This window comes from Lissotriton vulgaris, chromosome 5, assembly GCF_964263255.1.
Source record: "Lissotriton vulgaris chromosome 5, aLisVul1.2, whole genome shotgun sequence".
Taxonomy (NCBI): domain Eukaryota; kingdom Metazoa; phylum Chordata; class Amphibia; order Caudata; family Salamandridae; genus Lissotriton; species Lissotriton vulgaris.
In genome coordinates this window covers 1931504054-1931525864 of record NC_141693.1, presented here as the reverse complement: position 1 = coordinate 1931525864, position 21811 = coordinate 1931504054, and the positions used below count along the sequence as shown (strand labels likewise).

The window sequence follows — 21811 nt, the reverse complement described above, 5'->3', positions numbered from 1 at the left end:
AAATGAGGAGTGGGAACTCCAAGTTTAGAGGATCCGGGGTCAATTTATGGTGGAGCTCAAGCGCTGCCCAGATCTAAATGAGGCCTCTATAGGCTTTTAGTGAAAACAAATTGCAATTGTCACTCATTTCCTTGAAAATGTTTGATGAATTGATTTATTGTAACCAAGCAGTTTACGTTACTTTGGAGAGTAAGCTAAAATTGTGATGGGCTTAGAATAATGTCACTACCAAGTGTTTTCTATATGAAAACAATCTAAGAATAGTTTTTCCCAGCCAATAATTTTTAAACAAAGCAGGCAATGAATGCTGGAGGCAAAGGTTGCATTTGAGAAGAGTTGTAAATATAAATATTTATTCTGAAGTGTTATATAGCACCGCACATCATGTCATGGATACTTAGAAGCACTGTATCATTTGAATTAAAGTTCAGGATTGTGGAACAGCAGGAGTCCAGTGTCCACAGTGAAGACCCTCTACTGGATATTCCTCACTCGCAACCAGCACTTCTGTGCCTCCTCTCGCTCACCCATACTCCCTGCATCAACAGGCGCATGAGCGGCGGGCACGCCTTCTCCTACCTCGTAGTGAACACATGGAATGGACTCCCCCTGCAACTCCAGACCTCCCCTCCTCTACAGGAATTCCGAAAGGCGCTCAAGACCTGGCTACTCGACTGTGTCCCTCCGACCCACCAAGCAACTGGATACCCTCTTGGGTGATAACAAGCAGCGCTATACATATCAACTGATTTATTGGTCTCGTCAAAGGCTATTGTGCACAGCTCGGGCTTTAGGAGTTTTGAGATACCGATAGTGGGGTCGGGGTGCATACAGAAGTTGAACATGAGCCTTAAGAGTGCTGAGCCCTGAGGTGGTCAATAGTTCCCTTTCTGAGCAGATGATGTTACAGACCCAATTCAAGCTTGTTGGCTGCATGACCGAGGAAGGATCAGATGCAGTCTAGTGCTCTCCCAGTGGTCCCCAGGCCCGGACTGGCCGTTGCGGGCACCGGGCAATCCCCCGGTGGGCCGCACAGGTGGGGGCCGGTTTGGGACCCCCGGGGGCCGTTTTTGTTACAGGGCCGTTTTGCTGCAAAAACGGCCCTGTAACAAAATCGGCCGAAAACCGGCCCTGGCAGAGAGCGCGGCCATCCCTCCTCCCCCATGGAGGTGGGGAGGGGGGGGCCGGTCGAGCACTTTGCCAGGGCCGATTTTGTTTCCCAGTCCGGCCCTGGTGGTCCCTGCCCAGTCCTGCAGCCTCCTCAATATGCACCATCCATCAAAGCAGACTACTGGCCTTCATCCTTCTAGTAAGGATTTCCTCTCTAAAACTGGTTTCGGTATTGGTATACAGAATGCATTTTAGAAATTAATGTTTTGTATTCAGTTTGTCTACTGCACAAAAATATATTTCTGTGCATGACCCTAGTGCACCAGATTTTGAGACGTTGTATTTGAAATATGTATTCCTCCATAAGAAGTATTTAGGCCACCAGATTTGTAAAGATTTTCTGATACATCGGTAGAAACCTGGTGGTATTTAGGCCTGGACCAGACCTATGTGGCGTATTTCTGTATTCAGCATTTCATGTGTTGCAGCAAACATGGTTCTACAGATGTTTTCAAGGAAACCCTGAGATACTGCAAGGATTTGGGCACCATCAGAGGTTGACTATGTTGTTGCACACTCCGTCCTTCAGGAAAGAAATATTCCTGCTAATGAGTTTATGTTTATGTTTAAGGGATTTATAAAGAGCATGGCTGTCTGCAGGCTTCCCAGTGCTGCAGAGAGGAGCAGACATAGTGTGAGGTCTCAGGGGAACAGCCAGGTTTTACGTTTTTTCTGAAACACTGTTCATTCTTGATTAGTCTTAGTTCCGAGTCCATTGTATTCCAAAGTTTTGGGACAAGGTGTGAAAAGGCTCGTCCACCCCTTCTTGCTTTCCTTATCTTTGAGGTGTTCATCAGGAAGCTGGCTCCTAAGCTAAGGCGCCTGCTGGGAGCATACTGGGAGATCAAGGATTTTAACATAGTCGGGCCTCTCCCATGCATGGTTTTGTGGGCCAAACAGAGGGCCTTGAATGTAACCCTGGATTGGATTGGTAACCAATGCAGCTTCTTCAGAGATGATCTAACTGATTTGTGTCTGGGAATCTTGAGAAGCATTCTGGCTGCTGCGTTCTGGACCACCTGCAGCCTGTCTGTGACATATTTGGGAGAGACGAGGTACAAAGAGTTGCCCTTATCCAGTCGCGAGAGCCTGAACCACCGTCTTTCGAGATTTTTGTGGGATTAGGCTCAGGATTTTACAGATCATTCGTAGGATGTTGATGCAGATGGTTAAAGTGAAGTAGGAAAGGGTTGATTAATTTGTCCATTGAGCGCACAGTAGAGGTGTGTTAGTTGCTGAACAATTCATACCAGCCACTGTAGTAAGACACTGGATTACAGAGTAGATCACACTGGACGCAGTGCTTTATGGTGGAGTTTGTGACATTTGTATTATAAGAGACGAGCATATGACATCATCTGTGCTTGGCACTGGTCCGGTCGCATTTTAGGAAGCGACCCAGGGATGACTGTGCTGGTTGAATACAGCGTAATCACTGTTCAAGGGACTCTGGAACATCACATACAAAATGCAAATACACAGTAAGGAAAGTACTAGTGATGTGTCGCTTAACTTAGCATATGTTGTCATGTCTAAGTATATATATATATATATATATATATATATATATATATATATATATATATATATATATATATATATATATATATATATATCACCATAACATCCCTCCAAGAAGCACTCCAAGAAGAACGCGGAAAGCCAAGGGGATTGCAGGTCAGGTAGCACGTTTATTTCTGTCCCCAGCAATGGCGGCGAATGCATTTCGGCTAGAGTAGCCTTCTTCAGCGCCCAGCACTGCAGCATACAATGTTCACAAATGTTCCTTCCTGCTCGTTGTGTAGGTTCAGCATATAACGCTCCTCCCCCTTAAGTAATTGACACACCTAGTTCGAGTATATATACGCACCAGTCTCTCTCCCAATCTTTGGAAAAAAGTGTGACCATGCTCCGGGGGACTGGAAAAGCCGCTTTATTTGAGTAAAGTTGCACAAGCATTAAAATGAAGCTGCTGAAACGCTTGGCAGACGCGTTTCGTCCTTAGTATGGACTCTTCAGTGCCTGTTTCAGTTTGTTCTCCTTAGGGGGGCTCTTTGGTTGTTAGGTTTTATCTTGCTGTGACCACTCCCAGTCACGTGGTTACGCCCCTCCTATGCCTCACAGGTGTGTGATTCTCCTTGCGCTGTGCCTGCATCCCCAATGCATGCTGGATACTGAAGTTTGCTGCAGGGACCCATATAGTGAAGGGACCCACTAGACACCCGGTGATGTCTCCAACATGCCGTCGGTCAGCGCTCCACAGTCCGCAGCAGTCGACGAGCAGGTAACAAAGGACTTCTCTGTCCCCCTTATCAGGCAGAAGGTTCTGCCTCCTCTCTCCCCATGCACTGTAAACAGCACCTGGGGGGGCGACGCGATTTGCTGTTTTGCAACAAAAGTACCAAAGTTTTTACAGGAAGGTCGCGTAGCACCAGAACGAGAGGGCGCTCACAAAAGCCAGCTCCTGCTAGCCAGCTTACACATACGCACCAGTCTCTCTCCCAATCTTTGGAAAAAAGTGTGACCATGCTCCGGGGGACTGGAAAAGCCGCTTTGAGTAAAGTTGCACAAGCATTAAAAGGAAGCTGCTGAAACGCTTGGCAGACGCGTTTCGTCCTTAGAATGGACTCTTCAGTGCCTGTTTCAGTTTGTTCTCCTTAGGGGGGCTCTTTGGTTGTTAGGTTTTATCTTGCTGTGACAACTCCCAGTCACGTGGTTACGCCCCTCCTATGCCTCACAGGTGTGTGATTCTCCTTGCGCTGTGCCTGCATCCCCAATGCATGCTGGATACTGAAGTTTGCTGCAGGGACCCATATAGTGAAGGGACCCACTAGACACCCGGTGATGTCTCCAACATGCCGTCGGTCAGCGCTCCACAGTCCGCAGCAGTCGACGAGCAGGTAACAAAGGACTTCTCTGTCCCCCTTATCAGGCAGAAGGTTCTGCCTCCTCTCTCCCCATGCACTGTAAACAGCACCTGGGGGGGCGACGCGATTTGCTGTTTTGCAACAAAAGTACCAAAGTTTTTACAGGAAGGTCGCGTAGCACCAGAACGAGAGGGCGGTCACAAAAGCCAGCTCCTGCTAGCCAGCTTACACATACGCACCAGTCTCTCTCCCAATCTTTGGAAAAAAGTGTGACCATGCTCCGGGGGACTGGAAAAGCCGCTTTATTTGAGTAAAGTTGCACAAGCATTAAAAGGAAGCTGCTGAAACGCTTGGCAGACGCGTTTCGTCCTTAGAATGGACTCTTCAGTGCCTGTTTCAGTTTGTTCTCCTTAGGGGGGCTCTTTGGTTGTTAGGTTTTATCTTGCTGTGACCACTCCCAGTCACGTGGTTACGCCCCTCCTATGCCTCACAGGTGTGTGATTCTCCTTGCGCTGTGCCTGCATCCCCAATGCATGCTGGATACTGAAGTTTGCTGCAGGGACCCATATAGTGAAGGGACCCACTAGACACCCGGTGATGTCTCCAACATGCCGTCGGTCAGCGCTCCACAGTCCGCAGCAGTCGACGAGCAGGTAACAAAGGACTTCTCTGTCCCCCTTATCAGGCAGAAGGTTCTGCCTCCTCTCTCCCCATGCACTGTAAACAGCACCTGGGGGGGCGACGCGATTTGCTGTTTTGCAACAAAAGTACCAAAGTTTTTACAGGAAGGTCGCGTAGCACCAGAACGAGAGGGCGGTCACAAAAGCCAGCTCCTGCTAGCCAGCTTACACATACGCACCAGTCTCTCTCCCAATCTTTATATATATATATCTCAAAACCACACTCCCTTACTGATTGAAGAAAGTAGAGCGTGCGTCGGTGAAGCCCACCGAACATCAGTTGTTTAGCAACAACAAAGTAAGAACGCTCACTCAGAGGATCAGGATCAAGGAGACTGTGCACTCCGAAACGCGTAACTGGATTAAAAACTTAGCTCACTAACTGATCCCCTGAGTGAGTTTTCTTACTTTGTTGTTGCTAAAATATATATATATATATATATATATATATATATATATATATATATATATGCTGCAAGAACTCGTCTCCGTTTCCCAAATGAAACCGACAGCCAAACACGCAAAAGACGAGGTAGACCCAAGTTCAGTGCTTCTTTTTTTTATTTCATTTTAGAGTGCAACCACATCAGCCACGACGCGTTTCGGCAGATCCCTGCCTTGATCACATGACAACAGTGTCGTGGGATGCACCTCCTTTTAAAGTGCAAGTGCGTGAATGGACATAGAAAGTTTACTATTGACAGCTTTCTTTCATTATTTTCTCCGTGTGATACGTAAAATACAGGTAATAATTGTAAAATACATTTGCAAAAAAACATGCATGAGGGTTAAAACCATAAAATTTCCAGTATAATACATTGGCTTGTTATTAACTGTATTTCAAATATCCATTCACTGAATACTAAAGTGCATCACCGTGAATCCAAACAAAGAGGAATTAAAACTAAAACATTTTTCATAACGTGATGGAGAAAAAACCTCTTTTTTCAAAAGACAAAAAATAATACCCTATGTGAACAAAAATTATATTTAAACACAAATGTATCTTACCAACAAACAATTCAAAGAACAATTCCTATTCTTTGTAATGATAAATACAAGGAAAAATATATATCTTTCTAAAGGGTTCTTCCAAATAAATGCAACTCAATGTACTTATCTAATGAGTGATTCCCACAGTTGAGCAACATCTATAAAGAATTAATAATTGGTGTTGTTCAATCCACTCATGGTTCTTTTAAAATTGCATAAATAATTAAAACCCTTTTAGTATCAAAAATATATATATATGTTTTTCTTTTTCAACTTGTAAAATCCATTATTTACAATACAAACAAGCTTACAAAGTATTTACAAGTTATGGAAAATTCAAACTATACATTCTGTTCAATTAGATTGATGAAACCACACGGACTTTTTGTGAATGGTACAAGGGATGACTTCCCAACAATCATTCTAAAAATGTGTATAAATCCTCAGTCATGTTGAGACCTTTTGGCTGCTTGGTGTCTAAGGTCAGAATGTATATATATATTGCTTGTTGCAGTGTCCAGGCGCTGCTTCTCAGCCGTGCGTAATCCCGCGGTCGAGCAGACCGCCGTAAATGCGATAATCTCTTGTCAGATGAAAGGAAGTCGGGTCGCACACCAATAGTCCATTAAAGTTAATCCAAAATATTTATTTCCAACAACTCCAAACACTGCAAACACCAACGCGTTTCAATCTCCTACTGAGATCTTGTTCGCGGTGCCGCCCCCATTTTCTCATTCGTTTTTAAAGCTCATGTGTTACATCGACATCCTCCTCCTACATGAAGGGCATTATGGTTATTGTAATGCTATCTATATAACAGTGAAATTTCATGCAATAACAACACCAAAATTATATACAAAGGTAACAAATATTATATACAAATTAAACTAATGTGAATCTTTGTGTGATGAGTTGTATAAATTATAAACGATATCCTGGTTAAAGGTTTTTTATATATAATATAAATAATATATATACCAAACCACACTCCATTACTGATTGAAGAAAGTAGAGCACACACGGGTTTCCAGGTAAGCTGCCCTTTATTCTGAACCATCAGCATGACGCATTTCGTTTCTTCAAACTTCCTCAGATGCCGCAAAATTTGCAAATTGGTTCTCCAGCCCACCTTTTAAAGCGAAATTCACCTCAACGATTGGCTGAGGCATTACTGACACATTCACACAGGGAATGGCCCGAACTTAGAAATCTAAGATCGTGCGGAGCAGACACCTTAACTTAAGTACTGACCACAGTGGGCGGTGTCTGCTCCTTCCCCCAGTGCGTGCCTTGATCTTTTTGCTCACCAAGCCACCCCAGTTCAGACATGGCCATATGCAAATCAGTCTTGACCCTGTGCCTCATGGTAACAGGGTCAAGACTGATTTGTACTGATTTGCATATCAATCAATCAATCAAAGACATTTATAGAGCGCACTACTTACCCGTAGGGTCTCAAGGCGCTGGGGGAGGGGGGTGCCGTTACTGCTCGAACAGCCAGGTCTTCAGCTTCTTCCTGAAGGAGAGGTGGTCTTGGGTCAGGCGCAGGTCGGTCGGGAGGGAGTTCCAGGTCTTGGCGGCCAGGTAGGAGAAGGACCTTCCTCCTGTTGTCGCTCTTCGGATGCGGGGGACGGCGGCGAGGATGTGGTTGGCTGATCGGAGGTGGCGTTTGGGAGCGTAGAAGTTGATTCGGTTGTTGAGGTAGCTCGGGCCTTGGTCGTGTAGGGCTTTGTGTGCGTGGGTGAGGAGGCGGAAGGTGATTCTTTTGTTGACGGGGAGCCAATGCAGGTCTCTCAGATGTCCGGAGATGTGGCTGGTTCGTGGGATGTCGAGGATGAGTCTGGCTGAGGCGTTCTGGATCCGCTGGAGTCTCTTCTGGAGCTTGGCGGTGGTACCGGCGTAGAGGGCGTTGCCGTAGTCCAGTCGGCTGGTGACAAGGGCCCGGGTGACGGTCTTCCTGGTCTCGGTGGGGATCCACCAGAAGATCTTCCGTAGCATGCGCAGGATGTTGAAGCACGACGAGGAGACGGCGTTGACTTGTCTGGTCATGGAGAGGGAGGAGTCCAGGATGAAGCCCAGGTTGCGTGCGTGGTCAGTCGGTTTGGGTGCGGTGCCCAGGGAGGGGGGCCACCAGGAGTCGTCCCAGGCGGAGGGCGAGGAGCCCAGGATGAGGACCTCCGTCTTGTCTGAGTTCAGTTTCAGGCGGCTGGTCGTCATCCATTCGGCTACCTCTTTCATCCCTTCGTGCAGGTTGGCTCTGGCGGCGGCGGGGTCGTTGGTCAGGGAGAGGATCAGCTGGGTGTCGTCGGCGTAGGAGATTATGTTGAGGTTGTGTTGGCGTGCGATGGCCGCGAGGGGGCTCATGTAGACGTTGAAGAGGGTGGGGCTCAGCGAGGATCCTTGAGGGACGCCGCAGATGACTTCGGTGGCCTCTGACATGTACGGTGGTAGGCGGACTCTCTGTGTTCTTCCGTCGAGGAAGGAGATGATCCATTCCAGAGCCTTCTCCTGGATTCCGACGTTGAGGAGGCGCTGAACTAGGGTGCGGTGGCAGACAGTATCGAATGCCGCGGAGAGGTCCAGGAGGATGAGGGCCGCTGTTTCTCCGTTGTCCATCAGGGCTCGGATGTCATCGGTGGCGGCGATGAGGGCGGTCTCGGTGCTGTGGTTGGCTCAGAAGCCAGACTGTGAGGGGTCGAGGGATCCATTCGTCTCAAGGAAGGCGGCCAGCTGCTTGTTGACGGTCTTCTCGATGACTTTGGCTGGAAACGGGAGGAGCGAGATGGGGCGGTAATTCTTGAGTTCGGTGGGGTCCGCTGTGGGTTTCTTGAGTAGAGCGCTGAGTTCGGCGTGCTTCCAGCTCTCAGGGAAGGTGGCGGTGTCGAAGGATGTGTTGATGATGTCTCGCAGGTGGGGTGCGATGACAGCGTCGGCCTTGTTGAAGACGTGGTGGGGGCAAGGGTCGGTCGGAGATCCGGAGTGGATGGAGTTCATTGTGCGGGCGGTGTCTTCGGTGCTGATTGGAGTCCAGGCGCGGAGGGTGGTGGTGGGGGGTGGTGTTTCAGTCGTGGTGTGCGTTGGTTGGTTGTTAAAGCTGTTGTGTATGTCCGCGATCTTGTTGTGGAAGTATGAGGCGAGGGAGTCGCAGAGGTCTTGCGATGGGGTGATGTCGTTGTTTCCTGCGTTGGGGTTGGATAGTTCTTTCACAATGTTGAAGAGTTCCTTGCAGTTGTGTGCGTTGTTGTCCAGCCGGTCCTTGAATGCAGTTTTCTTGGCGGCGCGGATCAGCTGGTGGTGCTTCCGGGTGGCAAGCTTGAAGGTGGTCATGTTGTCCGGTGTTGGTTCCCTTCTCCAGACTTTCTCGAGGGCTCGGCAGTTCTTCTTGGAGCTCTTGAGTTCGGCGGTGAACCATGGGGCTTTCTTGCTGCCGGGTCGGCTGGGAGGGGTCCTCAGCGGGGCGAGCTCGTCCGCGCAGTTGCTGATCCACTTCGTGAGGTTGTCGGCGGCCTGGCTGGGGTTCGCTGAGCTGGCAGGAGGGTGCTGGCTCAGGGAGGTGGCGAGCTGGTCGGCTGTGATCTTGTTCCAGCTTCTACGGGCAGCCTGTTGCTGGAGGTGGTGGGTCGTCGTTCTTTTGAAGGTGAAGTGGACGCAGCTGTGGTCCGTCCATTGGAGCTCTGTGGCGTGGCTGAAGGCGATGTCTTTGCAGGATGAGAAGACTGCGTCGAGTGTGTGTCCGGCGAGGTGGGTGGGGGTGGACACCAGCTGCTTGAGTCCAAGATTGGCGAGGTTGTCGAGCAGGGTGCTGGTGTTGCGGTCGTTGTTGTTCTCCAGGTGGAAGTTGAGGTCTCCCAGGAGGATGTAGTCAGCGGAGGGGAGGGCGTGCGGGCTGACGAATTCGGCGATGTCCTCGCTGAATTGATTGCATATGGCCATGTCTGAACTGGGCTGGCATGGTGAGCAAAGTAACAATGGATTAAACCCAGATCTGTGACTGGGGGTGAATGTTTTGCCATTGTGCAACATTCCGTCCATCATCTTGTGTGTTTTGCTATTCACCCTATGTGGGAAGGGTATGCCCAGACGTGGGTCCCGTGCTCACTACACCACTGGAGTCAAGCTATCCTGGCTGAAGACGGCTGATAGCCAGAAACCGGTCCTAGGATGCTTGATTCCGGTCCAGGGAAGACATAGCTTGGCAGTTCGGGCTGGACTGTTCCCATGAGGCACAGGGTCAAGACTGATTTGCATATGGCCATGTCTAAACTGGGGTGTCTTGGTGAGAAAAGTAATAATGGATTAAACCCAGATCTGTGACTGGGGGTGAATGTTTTGCCATTGTGCAACATTCCGTCCATCATCTTGTGTGTTTTGCTATTCACCCTATGTGGGAAGGGTATGCCCAGACGTGGGTCTCGTGCACACTATGCCACGGGAGTCAAGCTATCCTGGCTGAAGACGGCTGATAGCCAGAAACCGGTCCTAGGATGCTTGATTCCGGTCCAGGGAAGACATAGCTTGGCAGTTCGGGCTGGACTGTTCCCATGAGGCACAGGGTCAAGACTGATTTGCATATGGCCATGTCTAAACTGGGGTGTCTTGGTGAGCAAAATAACAATGGATTAAACCCAGATCTGGGGGTGAATGTGTTGCCATTGTGCAACATTCCGTACATCATCTTGTGTTTTTTGGTACTGGAGATGGGCATTAAGCAACACTCTTTCAAATTGGCTTCTTTAACTGTCCTTTGTAAATGGCTACTTCTCATTGGTTAATATGGTCACTAGTCCCTCCTTTTTTTCTGCTGTAAACTCCCATGAGGACTGCCCCTCTTACATGTGGTGTTACTCGGCCTGTTATTTATTAATTTCTGAGGACTCTTATTTTAGTTCAGGCTCAGGAACAAACTTGCTCTCTCTGCTCAAAATTATTAACAGCTGCTGTCTCTGGTCCTTGGCTACAGCTCTACCCCTTCACCCCTCACTGCTTGCCCACCCCCTAACCACTTCTCTGAGGTCTGTTTGTTTGTTTCTTTTAAGTTGTCTTTCCCCACCTCCAATACTGCTTTACCGCCTCTCCGAGAATGCAGTTTTTTTTAGTTACATTTGTAGATCCCGGGCAGGAGATTAAGTGCTTTTCTAAGAATCACTGAATGTTGAGTTCATTCCGAGACTCGAATACTGGTCCCCAGCTCCAGAGTCGGCAGCTCTGATTGCTGAGCCCCATCCTCTCCCTCTGGCAACAGCACAAATATTATATATATATATATATATATATATATATATATATATATATATATATATATATATATATATATATATATATATATATATCGGGTTGTTATGCAATCAGGTTCCAATCGAAACTACACACAGGCAAATTAATGTTAATAACCAAAGCTAGAAAAACAATTAAGGCGTTCTTACGTTGGTTATTAACATTTCTCCATTTCAAATAGCCCGTGTGTAGTTTCTATTGGAACGTGTTTGCATAACAAGCAAATATATATATAATATTGTGTAAATTAGTATTTACTAAATGCCTATTATTTCATAACCTTGGGAAAATTATATCCTACAATCTCAAGTGCTGTACGGATATATTTTATGTTTACTTTAATAAAATGGCCGCTGACGTCTCCTGCCGTCTAATCGCAATATTTGCTGGTCCTTGCTAGGCGTAGGGTGGCCATGTGTTGGGGTTGCAGGCCGGCTCCCAAGGCTGAGAGTTGGCTGGAGGATGCCTCTCGGTGCCAGACTCTCCTGTTGGAGTACTGGGATTTAATGCCTGCTAGGTCCCGGCCTGTTGACATCTGGGGCCCTTTGATTACCTACCTTCTTTCCCGTTCGCACCCCAGTGGCGCTCTCCCGTGCTCCCCACCGGCCTTGGGTCCGCGGTGGCCGCCAGTGCTGGTCAGTGACTGCCTCTCCCCCCTGCCCTTATTCCTTAGCCCAGTGGTTCCAATTTCCAATTTAAAACATTTATAGAGCGCAACGTTCACCGTACGGTTTCTTGGCGCTAGTGAAGGGTCCGACAGCTGAGGCAGGGTAAACCTGTCGTAGGACAAGGAGGGGCCAGTTACACGGAGAAGGCCTGTTTAAAAAGGAACGTTTTTAGGTCTTTGCGGAAAGAAATATAATGAGTGGCAGAACGAAGGTGGTCGGGGAGGGAGTTCCAGAAGGTAGGAGTCAAGGTAGAGAAATTGGTTCCACCCCACTTTTTACGCTTGAAAAGTGGGATTTGAAGGAGAGACTTGGAAGAGGAACGAAGCTCTCTGGTGGGGACGTATTCCTTTATCAGCGAGGAGATGAAGGCGGGGGCAGTGCCTTGGCGGGCCTGGAAGACCATGCAACCGGTTTTAAAGAGGGAGCGTTCCTTAACAGGAAGCCAGTGGAGCTCCCTGAGGAGGGGTGTGGAGTGATGGTAACGTGGGAGACCATAGACCAACCGGGTCGCCTGGTTCTGGACCATCTGAAGCCTCCGCAGGCTGTATGCCGGGATGCCGTTGTATAGGGCGCTGGCATAGTCCAGCCGCGATATCACCAGTGCGGCCATGATTAGCTTAAGTGCCTGGGGGGAGAAGAAGCGGGAGACGGTGCGGATGGTTCGGAGGGTGAGGAAGCAGGAGGAGACCACAGAACTGATTTGAGAGTGGAGGGTGAGTTGATTGTTCATTTTGACACCCAGTGTTTTGACCGTGGTTGAAGGAATGGGGGCGGAACCAAGAGAGGAGGGCCAGAAGAGAGAGTTCCAGGGACTGGAAGAACCACCGGTGAGAACCAGCTCGGTTTTGTCCGGGTTCAATTTGAGATGGTTGTGGTTCATCCAGTCCCTGATGAAGATCATAGTAGACTGGAAGTTGGAGACAGAGAGGGGAGAAGAGGATAGGTCAAAGATGAGCTGGAGGTCATCCGCATAGTTGTACACGGTGACCTCCAGCTGCTGAAGTGCGAAGATGAGAGGAAACATTTTTGACCTGTGGCTCCCTTGACCTAATTGGCAGTTGGCCGTGGCTCCCCACCATTTTTTTACCGGTGGGCGGGTTGGGGGGGATGTAAGCCCGACCTCAGGAGTACTTCCTGTTGTCTTCCGTAAATTAATTGGGATGCAATGAAGAATGAAGGAATTATAATCATATTTGTAACAAAATAAAAATATAACAGTTGTTTAATAAAATCTTGTTAAGTGAGAAACATTACAAGATTAATAGCGCACACACGCTTTGAAACTACGGCTACGTACAAACCAAGTGCAAGTAGAGAGGCTGCTATTGCTGGAAAGAAAACATGGAGTCCCATTTATGAAAGGAAACATAAAAATATGGGCAGAGATTTATTTCTCCAACTGAAGGTATTTTTAGGCTGATTTCATATTCACCAACATTCCAAGTAGAGGGCATGCAAAGCTGCGGCAGTGGAAAGTTTCCAGGCATACCACTGGCGATACGCAGTTAGGCACCAAGCAATCCCAATCAAATGCCATGCCGATCTTCTGCCCAACCTCCGGTTTTTACTTGAACTACATTTTGCACCCATGTTTTATATGATCTGGTCAGTATTTAAAATCTAGTTCAAGTAAAACACGGAGGTAGGGCAGAAGATCGGCATGGCATTTGATTCATAGTAATATAGTTGCATCCTTTTGGTAACACTGGTGCTGATAGACACTTTGCCCAATGTCCAACTCCTTTACCTTTAAAATGTATCAGTCAAAAAACCTGGGATCGCAGAACACTTTGTACATGTATTCCCAGAGCTCTGTCTCATGTTACCTCTTTCGACACCAGCCATCTAGGATTTGGAGTGTTTAAAAGGCAAAGCAACATCTAATTATTTTAGTTCCTAAAATTATCTTGCAGAGTAACCTAAATTGGGGACTGTCAGGAAAGGCAAAAAGAGTCTGCAGAAAGAAAACCGTATCCATCACATCCAACATTACCAAAGGTTTGCAACTTTTTCGCTGAGGGGGGAATACTAAGGAAATACCAATTTTAGACCTGAATGTGCTGTTTAAGTCACATAGTAATATGTTATCAATATGTGCTGCTCAACCATGACAGCCAAAACTACTTCTATCATGCCATTTCCAATAAATGCTAGGGGAGCCAAATGTGCATCTGTACGCTGTTTGGATCTGGGGGGAACATCATGCCCGCATTCTGAGCCTTTTACAAGCTCCGTGGAGCCCGCCTTTTTACACTAAAAATAATGCAGGTGATACAGGTGCAAAACGGAAGTTGGGCAGAAGATCGGCATGTCATTTGATTAATAATTAATGACAATCAAATGCCATGCCGATCTTCTGTCCAACCTCCGTTTTACCCACCTTCACTTTCTCTGCAGAGGAGCCTCAACCTCACAGGGCAGTCCGCGCTAGGGGACAGAGCACCCCTAGCAAGCATCCAACATATACTTCCTAAGGGTCTGTAAAGAAGTGCGCCGTACACGGGACCTTCGGGCAAACGGGTGTTTTTAAAGCAATGTGGTAGATTACATAGAAATCCTGATGCGTTTCGGCTGAAGTTGCAGCCTTGTTCACAGGTAAGCTTTCAACAGATTGTGGCGTTCCCCTGCGTGGTTACATGCGCCTTTTAAAGACTACCAATTCCAATGTAGTCTCTGCATACTACAATCCCCAGAATGCAATGTTACACGTTTCTAATTTCAGTTCCATTTATCGTGCAATTCATTTTCCCATTCATATAGTTTTTCGGGAACATTGCAGTCTTTGTAAACGGTGCGGAAATTAGAAAGGTGCATTCTGGGGATTGTAGTATGCAGAGACTACATTTGAATCTGGTAGTCTTTAAAAGGCGCACATAAACCTGTGGTGAACGCCACAATACGTTAATAGCTTACCTGTGAAAAAGGCTGCAACTTGAGTCGAAACGCATCAGGACATGAGCATGTTGCACAGGATGTGACGAATAAAAGTCAACTGCATCATCAGACGCTGTGGGGCTCTTTTCTTTGGAGTGGTTGCAAGCGCAGTTTCTCCAGGATCTCCGTTCCTGGCTAAGAGCCCGCCCTGCAGGACCGGTGGCCCCCGGTAAAGCGGAGGTGTTCTTTGTATGTATGTATGTATGTATGTATATATATATATATATATATATATATATATATATATATATATATATATATATATATATATATATATATATATATATATTGTTGTATATAGATTCCATTTTTTTTCAATATTTCTTTCCTTTTTTGCTATGACTGAAATAAAATTTGTATTTGCATGTATACAGACATGCCCACACATCTATCTTGAGAGGATATCTGCACTCAAGCTAGAGTTATAATACTAGTAAAGGAGAACATTGGATTTAAGAAAGGAAGAGTATGAGCAGCATGTGGAGCTGGAACGTCCCCCCTTCCACTCTGTTATGTGTGGAGAGGGTCTGGTCTTTAACACATATATTTTGGTTATGGGATCATCCAGAGAATTGATGTTAGTGAGCTGCTGGGAGTGTCCAGCTGGCACTCAATTTCATGTTTCTAAGAGGAATGGATTCTCACATTACTAATGTTTCCAAGACAGGCCGATGCCACGGCACATGAAATGCATGTTGGGATTGGAAAGGGTGGAGCACCCAGTATGAAACTCACTCTGTCCTGGTCCTTCTTCCTTTCAGAGACACAGAACTGTAAGGCAAATCTCCCACATTCTCTGCAGGTTGATCCACCTCTGAGATAAAATACTTACATTGGGCGAAGCAGGTGACTAATGAGGAAAACCACAGGAACGAAGCAGAGGAGAAGCAGGATGATCTTCTTATGGGAACGGGAAAGCATTTCACACGAATAGAAGACCTATTGGAGAAAGCAAAATGGCTGTTAATGCAGCATAATCTTCCTCACCATTATTTTTAATACCAGAGTGGCACCTTCAAAGGGGCGGGCTGCATACAATGCTACGTCACAAGCCATGGCGGCCATCTTAGATTGGATGAAGGTGCTCTGGGAAAAATTATGTAATGAAAGCGCGACCTTGCTGCCCTTACTGCCCCCTTCCCCTTCTGTTCACCCACTGCCCCCTCTTTACAGTCACTGCCCTCTCTGCTCCCTTCCACCTCTGTCACACACTGCCCCTTCTCTACTGTCCTCTCTGTTCCCTTCCCCTTCTGTTCCCTCACTGCCCCTTCTGCTCACTGTCCCCTCGTTACAGTGATTAACCACTGACGGGTCCTCCTCTGAGGTGGAGGAACGATGCCCCACAAGAAAAATAAAAATGATAATAACAATGTTATTATCATTTTATTTTTTACTATTGTCTTGCGCTGTAAAGGTGCGGTGGGGCAGTGCCGTTGCAGAGCAGAGGGAGGAGTGGAGAGCACCCTCTAAAGTGTGCATGACTGTTTGGCCGACCGTCTTGGGTCAGCCATGCGCACTCTGCATGTTCCCCACTAGGCTGCATTACACAGCCTGGTGAGGAATATGCCCAGGCTCCCATTCCCCGATAGAGCACCAAACCACGGCGCTCAGACCAATCACAACACTGCTTTGCAGCATTGTGATTGGCTTTCGGGAGGAAGCCTAGGTGCTTCCTGTTCCTGCGTGTGTTTTGGACCTGGACGAAGAGGACGGAGGAGAGCCAGCCTTCTCTGCTCCCTTCACATTCGCCCCCGCTGCTCCCTCTAAAAGCAAGGTGACACTGCATGGACTCCGGATGTTCTCATGAGTTCTGCAGTCGCCTGTCAGGCTTTGCCATCATATTTGTAGTAAGGAAGGACACTGACGGCGCCACCCGCTCCTAGGGGCGTGGCGCCCTTAGTGGGCATCTGGGGCGGGAGACCAGCAGGAATGTCCTGGAGGCAGCAGCAGGACAGGGGAGGGGCAGCCAGCGAAGCAGGTCCAAGTGAACCTATCATGGGAGACCAGAGTCGCCAGGAAGGCAGGGTCGACCTTCCCTCCCCCGAGGGTATAAAACCTCGGGGGAGGCAGAGCTAATCCTCTTTGTCTTCTCCCTACAGCTCCGGCAGCAGACCAGCAAAAGAATTACGGTGGTAGTTGAGTCGCTGCACGAGGGAAAGGAGAAGGCCTCACAGCGTAGTTTTCAGGTGAGTGGTAGAGTCGTGGGTGTCGCCTAAGCGATGCGTGTAAGGGACAGTAAATTCATACAGTTATTCGTGTTTTGAAATCTAAATTTTCACCACACGATAGTTCTCGGTTATCTCGACTAGTCGCGCTGTTAGACCGCGTATTTCCACATGAGGGCAGTAGAAGTTTGATTCTGTAACATTTAATAATTCATCTTTTCTTCGCTCCGAGGAAATGCTTCATGGGACAAAGGAAAGCAGTCGAAGGAATTCCCAGGTCTGGAGGAGATTAGCCCGGTAACACAGCCAGCGGCCGTCGGAAGGAAACACAGCGTGGGCAGCAATGGCGGCAATGGGCATGAACACTGTGGCGGCCATTCACGGCCATGGCTTAGAATTCTGTTTTGATGTAATGAACTTTAAAAGGGGTGGTACAAGCAAATACGCTAAGGCATTTTACATTATGGCTTTACGTTTTCAGGAAAACGGGTCGCATGTGGCTTGCCGAGTAAAAGTATAAAAATCTGTTGCGGTTACCGAACTTGTTACACTTCTCCCGGCACCATTAGGGAATAGCCTGGAGGTTCAGTACTAGGCAGGGAGTTCTGAGACTGCTGGTTCGAGGGGGCAATGGGCCTGAAATATGCTTGTTCGTTTCGGTCACATTTTACGTGATACAGTTGCAAAATAGGAAGGAATGCTTGAACGTTATAATGTTGCAAGAACTGTAAGTTTATAAGCCTTTTTCAGAGCTGCTGTCATAAGAGATATCCCTAGCTGGTTGTAAGCGGCCGTATCCATTCCTTTTCACTCAATGGCCCTGGGGATGTATTTCACTTAAAATACACCATTTCAGCCGGGTTTAAATGGCACTGAAGCTCCTTCCAAATGCCATCAATTAGGTGGTGTCTGCAGAAATAACCCCTCTGCTTGCTTTAATCCGCGCAATGCGTCTCCTGCTCGGCTGCAGTATCTGCCCCAGGCAGTAGCTCATTGGAATGGTCGATGTAATTTTATAGTCTAGACAAGAGTATGTTGGGCGAGCTTCATGGAAGCATTCGTCCAAAGTGATTAAGGCGCTCATAAATATCTAGCGCAGGGGAACTGCCATTCGGCTAACTCTCTTTTCAGCACAGACGAAGAAAGGTCAAGCTTTGATCCCAGAAACGACCTGCTTGATCACCATATGATTTGTACCTGAAATTATACTGGGCGTACTAAATATGCAGCAGTATTACTACACGTGCTTTGAAATAGTGTGAAATAATGCATGCTATCAATACTGCAGATTTACATAAAACTGTTTTTTCTGAACCCCTTTAGTGAGCGTTGTGTGCGCATACTAAATTCATATGTCCACACGGTGCATTATGGAAATGCACATCTTGACGGCGCCACCCGCTCCTAGGGGTGTAGCGCCCTTAGTCCGGGGCATTGAGGGGGTTTTCTTTCCTGTATGACTGAAGCATTGTTTTTTACGGTGTGGGCTGATAGGGTGTGCTCAGCGTAATGAAATAAAGCTAGTTTCGGACATCTTCAGAGACCAGCAAACTGAGGGAAAAGCGACGGCATCGCCGGAACGTGCGTTAGAGTATCAGCTGCATGTTGTTAACGGGGTGGCCATTTTAAGAGAATCGGCACTTTACCGGTGCGGCCATTTTTTAAGTGGGTGACAGAACTCAAACAAAACCGGACCAGCATAGAAAACCCACAAACACCCTGAGTGTTTTCATTCGTAAACGATGCGCTTGAATAATAAGGGTTACATAATTTTTGATCATGCCGGCTCCTGCTGGAGATCACAATTTCGCCGACTCGTTTTATAGAGCTATTTTAGTCAAAAGGTTGCAATCTAAGGACGGTTGGGAAACGTGCGGAAGGCCGAGCGCGTGCAAATGCTTATGTTGGCCAGAAAACTTGCATAATAACTTTAATTCCAATCCTTTATAAGACTATGTCTCCCGCCTTTCCTTTTCATGTTGCTTAACTGACGGCCCAAGCATGCACGCAATGAAAGCTAGCCGAACTTGGGTTACTTCACTTGAGTGCACGTACACGTAATGAGCTATATATCTATAAATGGGTAGGTGCTTAGTAGGAGAATTCATTTTCGTTAGGAACAACATAAGACTTAATTTATATAGTGCTCGCAACAAGTTGCATCACATGAAAATCCACATTGTCGACAAAGACGTGCTTTTAAGAGCTACTGGTGAAATAGATATTTCTCTACAGTTTCTCAGTCGCCCTAAGAATCACAAAAAGGAAAAAACTCAGAAAAGCAACTACTTAAAAGCAAACTGCGTTTACTTGATAAAAAACAGCAAATTGTTTCTCAACGGCGTTCGTTGTTGCAAGAAAGGGATGCTTTATGTGACACTGAACGTCCAAAAAATGGTCATAGAATCTTCAGAGTAAGTGTAGATAGTCGGCTGTGGAGTTTGCAAACGAATCATGGCTTAGGGCCTCCTGACATGCATCATAATGCGATATTTCATAGATGCCAACATGTTAAAATGGAAACAATTAATTTCTATAAAAGGCAATTAAATACATTTTGGCTTCAGAAATCAGGAGTTACGCCTGAATAGGGTCAAGTGGCACTTAACATTAGTAGCAACATAATTGCACCCAGGTAGCATTCACCTATCTTTTAAGGCATATGGGTTCCGGGCTGGCGGGAGATTTGGGGCTGACCTGCTGGTGGTCCTGTATTTCCTTCCCTACCTGGAAGCCGTTGGTTGCCACAGGTGGTGGCAGTTATCGATTATTTACCGGCAGCCCCGTTAATCTGAGGGCTTTTTAATTTAAGGGGGAGTAGGCTATCTATCTTGGTGTGGCCTGCTGTCGCAGCCCAAAGATTAAAGCAAAGACCCTTGGAGAACGGGCGCTAAGATAGAATGATTACGTATTCATGTATAGGTATTTGGATGCAGTTATGTTCATAATTGAGGAACAGTTATGTCAAAGAGTTGAATGAATGAAATTTGATTTGTAGAGCGCATGGCTGCCCGAAAGCGTCGCAGTGCTTGCTTGGGGAACCCGTCCAGGTATTCCCCTGCGAGATAGCCCATTACTGGGCAGCCCCAAGGCGAAAGCCAGGCATCCCTCTGCGAGGGGCCGTTTTGGAGATTAGGCAGGCTATTGCCCAGAGTTGCGGAGTGGGACTCCATGATTGGAGTGGGCACCGAGGCGAGAATTGTCAGGTCCAGGGAAATTTGAGCCCAAGACCCGCCGAGGCGGGGAATTGAACCCTGGTCCGGGCCGGATCTCTGCATCGGGGTCTGCCACTCCAACCACTTGAGCCACACTTCTCACCCTGTGGTAGCTTGGCGCAGAGCAGGCAGGCTTACTTTGGAGGCAGGGTATAGATTAGGCTTGCAATTTCCCTCAACAAATCAGTTTATGTCGCATATCATGACCTGGTGTCTTGGCTCTATTAGCCCTTCCGAAAGGACTCAAATCCAGAGGGTTACCATTAACAAAATACTTGGTAAACATTACATTAGACCTGTTCTCAATATTTCAAACAATGTTCTTAAATGCCGTTATTATATGGGTGGGCTTCAAGCGGGTAATGTACCTTTCTGCATTAAGTACTCATAGGCCCAGGGCAATCTCGTTCATTATAAATCGGTAAACAATTTCTTAAAGGGACAAGTATTGGATCTTCCCCAGTTGCATGGTTTGTATTGCAATGATTTACGTAATCTGTTAGACCAGGCATCCTTAACGAGGTATTCTTATAAATCTTGACGTCATGAGTACAATGAATACGCGGTAAAGGTGTCGCATTCCCCCCCCCCCCCTTTTAAACAGGAAAATTGGCATACAAGCAAATGGCCCATGGTCGTTACTTATTATTTTCCTTAGTACACAGCGGTTGCATGTACAACAAAGTTAGGTTATACCATGTAAAGCAAACCTTGTATAGTAAAAGTAGAGGAAGCATTTACTTCAGGGTGTAACATTTCTAAGCTCCTCTTCGGGTTATTCTTTACGCATCTTTCTTTTCTCCGGTGTCTTGGACAGTAAATAGTAAATAATGTACACAAAAGTTATGCGAGGAAGGCCTGAACTAATCCCAACAACGTGTTAGTATCCAGTCCACATCCTAAGTCATTGTAAAGAGCCGCACATGTAGAAAGTTGCCACTTTCTGCCAAAGCAAATGTGCCTCTCTGGAAGCGTCCATGTCACACGAGCGTGGATGGTTTAGGCATGGTGTTTTAAATGTCGGACCTATGTGTTTATGGGCTACATGCCCTGACGGTGAAAGTGCAAAAGGTCGCTGGCATTGGGTTTCATGGCTCATTTACTAATGGATTAGCTATACGTTACCTTAGTCTCAATAACGGATAACCTCATTTCCTGGAAGAAAACATTAATTTGTTTCCCTATGAATAATTGGGTTATTAATATCATGGTATGTCATTACTATGATTAATTGATGTTAATCAGATAATTTACTGAAGCAGCTTATATGTACATGGTTAAGGCATTCACATTGTAAGGGGGTAAAGTATGCCTTCATTTAGATATAATGCTCTTAATGTGACCACCCGCAGTTACTAAGTGTCGGATGTTACATTCACTGCAATACCCCATTAGCTAAGATTAGGCTCCGTCAGCCGCGGGGCATGCGTCACATTATTCATTCTTTGCATCATCTTTCCTTGGGTATCACATTTGATAATGGAGTAAAGAACCTCCTAGAGCATCGAATGCCCAGATGCTCCCCAAGCTTGCAATCATCTATGAATTTAACTGAGGATCAGTACTGCCAGGTAGCTTGACAAGGAAGGCATGTCACTGCAAGAAGTTGCAGTCAGCTTGAAGTTAAGTTATCAACTGTCTACCTCTTACGTTACTGTTGGGAGGCCTTGTGTGTCATCAGCTATGAATTGATACAGGAACAGGGTGTGGTGCGAGGTGGCACCCAGCAACAAAGTATTTTAGGTCGGGGGGAGGGCGCCAGGCAAGAAAAGGCGGTGGACTTCCATTTTGGTATGGACTGGATGCCCCTTGGAAAGGGCAAGCAGTCATTGTGGGGCTCTGGGC

At 47.0% G+C, this 21811-nt stretch overlaps 1 protein-coding gene across 4 annotated transcripts in view; it reads right to left on the bottom strand.

Moving 5' to 3' along the window:
- Nucleotides 1–21811, bottom strand: part of LOC147717771 (N-acetyllactosaminide alpha-1,3-galactosyltransferase-like) — a 151326-nt gene that overhangs the window by 33226 nt on the left and 96289 nt on the right. For all 4 annotated transcript variants that reach the window (XM_086924562.1, XM_086924563.1, XM_086924561.1 and 1 more), the window contains exon 2: nt 15419–15525. In XM_086924562.1, the coding sequence (XP_086780688.1) occupies nt 15419–15507 (89 nt within the window). In that variant the 5' untranslated portion in view covers nt 15508–15525. The remainder of the gene's footprint in view (nt 1–15418; nt 15526–21811) is intronic.